At 55.7% G+C, this 8982-nt stretch overlaps 1 protein-coding gene across 1 annotated transcript; it reads right to left on the bottom strand.

Annotated features, from left to right (window-relative positions):
• Positions 1-1536: 1536 nt before the first annotated feature.
• Positions 1537-8613, bottom strand: LOC131408652 (dicarboxylate carrier SLC25A8). The gene is made up of 8 exons (XM_058545627.1): positions 8119-8613; positions 7130-7286; positions 4478-4699; positions 4090-4300; positions 3090-3284; positions 2907-3008; positions 2373-2553; positions 1537-2019 (listed from the first exon to the last, which is right to left on the bottom strand). Exons 3-8 carry the CDS (start codon positions 4601-4603, stop codon positions 1905-1907), a joined length of 930 nt encoding a protein of 309 aa, XP_058401610.1. The 5' UTR covers positions 4604-4699; positions 7130-7286; positions 8119-8613; the 3' UTR covers positions 1537-1904.
• Between the last annotated feature and the right edge of the window lie 369 nt (positions 8614-8982).

Genomic DNA, 8982 nt, shown 5'->3' with positions numbered 1-8982 from the left:
ACCAATACACTGCCCAGTGGTTCCTACCACCTTTCCCAGCTCCCCATTGCCCCAGGATCATGCCCAGAACCATGATGAAGTCTGGTGGCCTTGTGTTCATTCCAGCATCTGGGACACAAGGCTGGTGAATGAACCTGCTGATAGACGTGCCCAGGGCAACAAACTACACGTTTTTTCTGGCACAAAACAGTTAACCTGAGAATTAACAGGATTAACGTGAGAATTACGGTGCATTGACCGGGTCCTCCATTTATGCTGACTCCCTGTAGCCCAGCAGAGGAGTCTGGCTGGGCTGCCTGCCACCATCACCCAGGCTCAACTCATGGCACCCAACCCTGTCCCTCTTGGGGACTATGAGGCCTCAGCTCAATTTGTGAGGTGGAAAGTAAGGTGAGGAATCCTGGGGCCTCCTTCTTTCTCCTGGCCCCCTTGCTCAAGCACTGAAGGGCCCAGCCTCCAGCTCTGACCAGTGGGGAAGGAGCAGCAGGGTCAGCTGCTTTCAGCTGTGGGAAGTGGGAGGTCGTGTTCTCTGGGCCTGGCTCCACAGCTGCCCAAGAGGATTGCTGAAGGACCCCAGCACTGGTCCTGGGGTAAGAGTCCATAGGCAGAGGGAGGAGGCTGAGTCGTAGTCCCAGTTCAGCTGCTGACTTCCTGTGTCCTTGCCTGCATGACCTGTCTCAGCCCTCAACTCTTCAGACATCTATAAAATGGGCCTGGATGACTTAGTTCTAAGGGCCCAGAACTGCATGAGATGCCTCAGGACTGGACCTGAGTCCCCTGACCATCGAAACAGAAGTAGCTCTGCCAACCTGCTGTCCTGCCTCTGAGGACAGGTCGTAGGAGGAGGGACAGGGAGGCAGACACCCCTGTGCAGCCTAAGCCCTGGGTTGTCACCACCACCTTGGGATCTCTAGGCCTGGGAGAGGGTGAGACTCCAAATGGAAGTGTCCTCAGGTCAAGGCCGGATGTTTGCCCTGCAGCCTGCTCCACCCAGTGAGGGTGTGCCCAGTCCACCTCCCGAGGGTGTGCCTGTGGAGGACGGGAAGCAGCCTGACTTGCCCTCACTAGGTCTGGGACTTTGGGGAGGTGGATTTCCCACTTGTAAAATGGAATAAAATAAGCCTGCGGCATCTGAGATTCTCAAGTTCCTCTAAATCTTCCAAGAAGCACAGGAGACACAGGGCAGACTTTCATTTTGCAGATAAACGGGCTGGGCCAGCCGGGGGAGTTGGACAGGCAGGCGCTGGAGTACCAGGCACTGGCTGAGTGAAAGCTCAAGTGGCCTGGCAGGGGAGGGGAGGGGAGGCCACTGCTGTGACTCTGGGCTGCTCCTTCACTTGCCACCTCAGCCCTAGGCCTGGTCTGGAGAGCAAAATGGGCTAGCTGACTTCCACGGGACCCAGGTTGGACGCTGGTGGTGGAAGGTGGGTCACACCCCCTTTTGAAGTCAGGTGGCTCCTCCCCGGCCCACCAGCTGTCAAGAGGGCCCATCAGACCAAGACCTCTGGTAACAGCTACAAGAGAGGGAGGAGACACCAAGGTTGAGGTTGCTTTATGGGTCACGTGCTGGTGGGGCTGGGCTCGGGGGAAGGATGAAGAGTCGGGCTGAACTCTTCGAGGGACTGAGGGCTTGGGATCCTGGCTGGTGCCAGGCCTCCCACAGCGTCAGGTGGGGTCAACTCCACCAGGACTGAGAGGCAATGGGAGATGAGTTAGGGAATAGGTGTGAGAATGTGGGGAGAGGGAAGGGAGGTGATGGAAGAGGGAGTGGAAGGAAGGGGTGGGGAGAGAGAGAAGGGAAGGAGGGGAGGAGGAGAAGGGAAAGAGGGGAGGAGGAGAAGGGAAGCAGGGCCTGGCTGGAGCCAAAGCAAAGCCAGAGCTGGTCAGGTCAGCAGCAGGAAGGCTCAAAAGGGAGCCTCCCGGGAGGTGCAGGCAGCCATGAGGGCCCGTTTCAGCTGCTCATAGGTGACGAACATCACCACGTTCCAGGAACCCAAACGGAGAAAGGAGGGCATGAACCTAGAAGGGAGAAAACACAGGTCACAGCAGGCACCTTCCACTCATCCTGCTGGGCCCTGGCATCCAATCCAACCCAGCTGCACTGTCCCAAAGGAGGCTGGGAGGGTCCAGGTAATGGAGCCCCAGAGCTGTATGACTATGAGCAAGAGACCCCTGTGAGTCTCCATTTTAACATCCATAAAGTAGAGATGATAATAACTCTGGGAGGAAGGAGTTAAGAACATGAGAGAATGCTGGTGAAATACCAGGACCAGGATCAAATAGTTTGACACTTGGTTGCTACTCAGTTCCAGGTGGTTCTCTCCCACTGTGTGATAGGAGGCCTGGAATTGGGGAGTGGATCAGAGGCTCACCCTTTGTAGAAGGCTCGGGGACCCTCCTTCTGGAGCATGGTAAGGGCACAGTGGCCAGCGCTGCTGTACTGGCCCAGGGCAGAGTTCATATATCTCGTCTTGACCACGTCGACAGGGGAGGCGATGATGGTGGTGCAGAAGCCTGCCCCAAATGCGGAAGTGAAGTGGCAAGGGAGGTCATCTGCCAAGGAGGAGGAGCAGGCAAGGCAGTCAGGACTCCTCACCCCATCATTCCATAGGGAAGAGATTATTTAGGTAGCTAGGGGGTCTCATGGTTTTAGAGAGACAGAGACTCCAGCTGGGAGCCCTCCTGAGGACCTAGGAGTCATTTTGCCAATCTAGCCTCAGGGCCTCAATGTGCAAAATGGGAGCTTCACCCCAGTTGGCTTTAATATGGCAAAGGAGAGAGAGAAACTCACTCCACAAGCAAAGGGGAAACAGGATGAAAAGATGTGGTCCTCAGGCAACCAGACTCTCACACCCGATCCCAGGTTGGGGGAAGGGCGAGACCCAGCACCATCTACCCTAACTCACCCGTCATGAGGTTGGCCTTCAGGAGGGCATCCTTGATGAGGTCGTAGGTCACCAGCTCAGCACAGTTGACAATGGCATTACGCGCAACATTGGGAGAGGTCCCTACAGGAGGAAAGGGTGTCTATGTGAGACCAGGGCATGGGGAAGGAGGAAGATGGGGAGGAAGAAACCCCTGGTACCCACCTTTCCAGAGTCCTCGGAACCCTTCCTCTCGGGCAATGGTCTTGTAGGCATCAACAGTGCTTTGATATCTCCGGCCACCTCCAGCCCGGGCTTGAGCCTGGAACCGGACCTTTACCACGTCCGTGGGCTGGGCGACAGCCACAGCGAGGGCACCTGTGGTGCTGCCTGCCAGGAGGCGGCTCCCGATACTGGCATCTGTGGGAGAACCACAGGGGTCAGCAGCCAGCTGGGCGTGCCTCCCCTCACCAGAACCACCATGTTACTGTAATCTCTTGCCTTTTGGGAACAGGATCCAGACCAGCTCTTGCTCTAAGAACTCCTAGCATCAAAGTATCACTGTGTCTACTACTTGCTAGGCACTGGGACACAGCAAGGAGTAGAACAAAATGAGACTTAGTGCTTTCTTTCATAAAGCATTTTCATTCACTTCATTTAACCTGCTTGACAGCCATGAGAAGTCAGAATCATTTCCATGTGACAAATGTAAAAACCAAGGGTCAGAGAGAAGTGGCTTTCCCAAGGACCAGGACTCATAAGACTTGGGTTCTCATCCCAGATCTACTTCTCCCTGCCATGTGATCTCAGAAAAAGCTGACCTTTTGATCGGGGTTCTCCATATCCACATGTGTAAAACGGAGGGTGGGCATGGCATACTGAGGAGATGAAATAGAAGAGTGCTGGCCTCGGAGGCAAAAGTCCTGGGTGTGTTTCTGGCTCCCCATTATGGGCCCTTGGCCAAGTCCCCATCCCTGCAAGCCTCAGTGTCTTCATCTCTAACATGAGGACTAACTTTCAAGGTGGTTGTAAGGACTTCATGGGATGATGCCCTGCTCAGAAATCATTAGGAGAATCAGGGCCCCTTCTAGTTCTCAGTTCCTCTGATCCTCCTAGGGACCTTGGGAGCCAAAGGAGTTCCCAAGTTCACTTTGCAGCAAAGTGAACTAGGATCAATCACCGAGAAGAAAAGGCCAAGGGGCCTATGGGCCAGCTCCACACTCACGCTCAGAGCCCTTGGTGTAGAACTGCTTGACGGAGTCATAGAGGCCGATGCGGACGGAGGCAAAGCTCATCTGGCGCTGCAGGCCGGCGACCAGCCCGTTGTAGAGGCTGCGGGGGCCCTCGGTGCGCACCATGGTCACGATGGTGCCCAGCACACCGCGGTACTGGGCATTGGCTGCAGCCCGCACTAACCCCTGCCCTTCTCCTTGGATCTGCAAGGCCAAGACATGATAGTTATAGGGATAGGCAGGTTGCCCTCCCCATCTCCTGCCATCCCTATGCTCCAAAGTTTACAGTCCCAAACACCCCACTGGCCCTTGAGAACAAGTCTGTGTCTTGGGGAGGGAGCAGACTAGACACCATTAGGACCCCAGGCTTCCTCCCCTCACCTGCAGCCGGACTTTGGCAGTATCCAGGGGAAAGGTGATGAGATCTGCAATGCAGGCAGCTGTGCCAGCCCCCAGGAACTTCACAGTGGCAGTAGGGGGCACATCTGTGGCCTTGAACCCAACCATGATGCCGATTTCCTGCTACCTCCCAGGAGATGGAGAAAAATTGAAGGGGGCACCTTCAATCAGCAACAAGACGAGACAGAGGAACTCTGCCGGAATCTAAGCCAAGGAGAGAGAAGCCCCATCAGGAGCAGGATCCCCAGGGCCCTTCCTGCTCACCTGCTCCCCCCACTTCCCTGACAGCACCACCTACCTAAGCAAGGACCAGAGAAGCCCCATGAAGAAGAATAGGAGTGAGCTCCCTGGAGGTACCCAAATAGGGGCTGGAGAAGCAATTCCTGCCCGAGGAGTCAATATTTTGTGTAGAGGTCCCTCCCTTTTGCTCAGGCTGAGTCTGGATCCTAGTGCTGCCTCAAAAACAGGCACTGGCCCAACCCCCTTTCTGCTGGGTGGAGATTTCACTGATGATAACCACATTCCTGCTTCTGCAGATCTGTCTGGAGGACAGGCGGAAGTGGGGGAAAAGTTTCAACCAGACCAAGCCCTGACAGGCACAAAACCACAAGCTTATGCCCTGGATTTCTTAAGCAGGAGAGATCGCTATGGGTCTGGAATTATCTAAGTCTAGAAGAAAAGGAAAGAAAAGACCAATTCAGTCCCCTCCCAGCCCATCAGTGTAATTCTCTTCCCCAGCCCCCTGCACAGCAACAGACTGGGCGCTGGTTCACTGAGACACTGGAGACAATATCCACCCTAGAGGGGGCTTATTGTCTGGCACAGGGGGTAGGCAAGTGATTCAAGCTGCATTCCAGGCTTACAGGACATAAATGCAGAGGAGGGAAAAACTAACTCCATCAGGAGAGAGGTAAGGAAGAGTGGGTAATCAGAAAAGGTAACATTTAGCTGAGCCTTGAAGGATACTGGGCAATTCTCTGGGCTAAGAGTAAGAGCACAGGCACTGGACTCTCTCGCCCTGGCCTCTGTGTGATGCAGGGAAAACTGTCTTCCTCTCCAGCCAGTTTCTTCTCCTCCAACATAGGGGATCTACATCTTTACCATAAAAAAGGCAGGGATGGGGAGGTGCAGGTCAGAGCTATGAAGAGTGACAGAGGAAACCAAAAGCTCCATTTTGTGCTCAGAGTTAGAACAACACCCTCCTCTGCTGCCTCAGGAGGAAGTGAGCCCAGCACCCCAGTGGGGGAGGGTGACCTGCTTGTCTCTCCCCTGAGCTCACTTCTCTGACTTCCTAAGAGCAGCTGCTCTGAGCCCAGCCTGCTTGGCTGCCCCTGTTGTTGGGGCCAGGAGGAAACAGCTAGCTGGCAGAGGGAGGATGTGGTGTGAGACAGCTGTGAACACAGAGACACATGGAAACAAACAGCTCACCCAGCTTCTACCTCCTGGGCTTCTCACCCAGGTGGCTGGGGCAAACAGGGAAATCCAGAGGCTACTCACCACTCAGTTGCATCGAGAGCTCCTACAGGGTGGGGCCTGGCCTTATTCTGTTTCCCTGGAGCCTGGCCCACATGAGGCTCAGTGAAGATTGGCATTCAGGTGGCAGAATGGGTTGATGAAGGTGCTCCAGACTCCCCAGCTTCCCTGCTCTGACACATCCATCCCCAAGGTGTTCCATACCTTGCCACTATCCCACTGCCTGGGGCACTCTATTAGCTCACTTACTCCTCAGAGCAGCCCTGTAAGGTGGCTGCTCTTACTTCCATGTTACAGATGAGGGAACTTAGTAAGAGCCATATCTATAGGCTCCAAAGCTTATGCTATTTGCTTTGCACTGGTGCCCAGAACATTTCTCTTCTGCATTCTTAGCCCCAGGCACAGGCAAGGCTTTCAGGAGGAAGTCCAACACCCAAGTTCTCTCATGCCAATATGACAGTTCTGAGAGGGTTCAGGCAAATGGGTTCCCCTCTCTGGGCATCAGAGACATGACGACATGAGTCTATTATGTCCTGACCTCGAGCTGGGTTGCAGAGTGTTGTGAAGGCCAGAGAATAAGACCAAACCCTCACCCACCTCAAAGACGAGTGCATGGAGGCTCAGTTGCCATTGTGAATGTTGCTTTGGGTTTGCCCAGGTCCTTCAGAGATGTGGGTATGAGGGCAACAGTTGCCTGTGCTAAAAACCCTACTTAGAAGAGTTAGTAAAACTCAGGCCTAGAAAGAGTTAATCATATTTTACAGTCCCAGCAACTAAGCAGTTTCAGTGTTAAAAAAGTACACCTGATTACTAATCTCAGTCTCAGGGATAGTCAAAGTTGGGAGTCAATAACATATAGTTAGAATAGGTTCCTGCCCCAGCTCTGCTGCTGACCCCCAGGGTGATCCAGGGCCAATCACTGTCCCATCTGGGCTTCAATTTCCTCCTCTGTAAAATGGGGACCACGATCCTTGGCTTCTCAGGGTCAGCTTGATGGCCAGAATGAGGCCAGGGATGTATGAAGGTGCTTTGTGAATTCCGAAGAGCGACTTAACTGGGGTGGTGGTGCTCGTTATTTTTGCTAATGTCCTACTGACCCCCACCCCTAGACCACAGGGCTAGGAGGCAGCAGGAGACCCCTCCCTTCAACTGGATTCTTACCCGGCTTTGTAAGGTCTCACACAGAGTTCTCCAAGATCAAGCTTCTCTAAAGGCATCCCTTTCTTCAAAGCTGCCAGTGGCTATCATGGCCCGATCTCCTTGGTTTTCCATAGAAAATGGCTGGGAGACGAAACACCTAATGGTCATACTATGTGTCCTGTGGGTGAGAGCAAAGGATAAGTTTAGAAAAGGAAATTTGCCTTAAAGGACCACACACCAGCAAGGAAAGGGCCACCTGCCCAAGATACATAAGCCCACTCAGTCCTTGCCTGGAGGGAGTAGGGGGAGGGAACAGGGTCCATTTCACCCAGGGCAGCCAGGGACTAATTAAATGCCCACACTGGAGCGGGGAAATGAAGCCAGGAGTCCTCCCTCTCCCATCTACTCTCTTAGTATCACCCACTGGCTTTCTTCCAGACTTCTGCTTTAGTGCACTCAGGACTCTGGAGAAGCCTCCCCCAACACAGTCAGCAGACTCTGATGCGTGAGAGTGTTGTGAGGGGGTCACGATAGGTCAGAGACTCGCTGAGAGTCTAGGACACAAACCCGGGCTGTGCGGAGGTTAGAGGGGCTGGGAGCGCAGCCTGCAGAGGCGGACAGAGCAGCTCAAAGCCTCTTCCCAGCACAAACAGCCGCAAGAATAGCCTGGAGCTGCCTGGGGAGGGAGAGGTCATTCTGGTCATCGTACACGTGCATAGGGCCCCCACCCAAGGCGGGGCTGGGCCCCCGGGCCGAGAGGAGGAAATGGAAGGGGGAAGGCTTAAATTACAGCCAGTTGAACGCGAGAAGTAAAGAACAAAAGGGAGACAGAAAAAAGGTGAAAGAAGAGAGATAAAGAAAGAAAAAGAACAGAGTACAGAGAGGAAAAATACAAAATAGGCTGGGAGGAGAGGAGGGGAATTAAAGAGAGGGAGGCGCGCGGGCCGGGGTAGCGGGCGTGGAGCAGATGTAGCGGGCGCGGGGCTAGGTCAGGCCGGGGCCGGGCTCACCGAGCAGCAGGGAGAACACGAGGGCGAGCAGCTGTCCGTCGGCGGGCGGAGGGCGGATCGAGGGAAGCACAGACAGACTCAACCCGAAAGCGCGGCGGACCAGGCTTGCAGTGGGCTCCGCCAGCGCTCGGCGCGAGTTAGGTCTCGGGGGCGGGGCCTGCGGGGCGGGGGCGGGGCTTGCGGGGCCCACCGGCTCCGAGGAGGGAGGCGACACTCCAACCGCCGCCTTTCCGCAGGGACCGTCACGCCTAGGGTTCTCTGCGCGCCTCCCTCCACTCCCATTCCGTGCGGGCGGATCCCCGCGCCTACCCCTTTGTTCCCCACTAGGGTTACTCCCTCGCTCCGCCTCACATACTCCCCCTGGTCTTCCAACCTCATTGAAAATGGCAAGACTGACACTCGGAAAGAAGAGGCTGCCCAGGGTCACACAAGCCTCTGTCCCCGGTCCCTGGTCCCCGCCCCGCAAGCGCTCTTTCTAACATCGGCCCAGGGCCTCGGGTGTAAGTGCACTCCCTTCTTTCATGAGCCGAGTCTGCGACCCCAGACTCAGCAAACCACCCGCCGGCCTCCAGAACGAGGGCGGGCTCCCACGGGGCGGGGCCTCCAGACCGGCCTCGCTGGCGATTGGCTAAAGCTGCCTCATTGCCAGAGGAAGGAGCCAATCCAGACTGCAGCGGCGGGTGGCGGGCAACCGCCAACGGCCCTTGGGCGGGGCTGGGCTTCCCGCCTTCTCCTGGGGAAGCCGGGGGACTTCCGGGCAGGGCGGGGGCACCGACCGTGATGCTCCCGCCCCCACTTACAGACGAGCGAGCAAGCCGGCGTCCAGCGAGTGAGAAGGCCCAACAGCGCCCAGGCCTGCTGCGT

This window comes from Diceros bicornis, chromosome 7 (genome assembly GCF_020826845.1).
Source record: "Diceros bicornis minor isolate mBicDic1 chromosome 7, mDicBic1.mat.cur, whole genome shotgun sequence".
In the NCBI taxonomy this organism is placed as follows: domain Eukaryota; kingdom Metazoa; phylum Chordata; class Mammalia; order Perissodactyla; family Rhinocerotidae; genus Diceros; species Diceros bicornis.
Note: the sequence above shows the minus strand (reverse complement) of the source record. Positions and strands in the feature narration are given on the sequence as shown.

Bases quoted from the DNA above. Each gene is read 5' to 3' on its own strand.
- LOC131408652 (XM_058545627.1), bottom strand. From the start codon at position 4,603: ATGGTTGGGTTCAAGGCCACAGATGTGCCCCCTACTGCCACTGTGAAG. The intron at 3,009-3,089 runs GTGGGTACCAGG...TTCCTCCTGTAG, and splicing joins GTTCCGAGGACTCTGGAAAG to GGACCTCTCCCAATGTTGCG. The intron at 2,554-2,906 runs GTGAGTTAGGGT...CCTCCTTGGCAG, and splicing joins GAAGGCCAACCTCATGACGG to ATGACCTCCCTTGCCACTTC.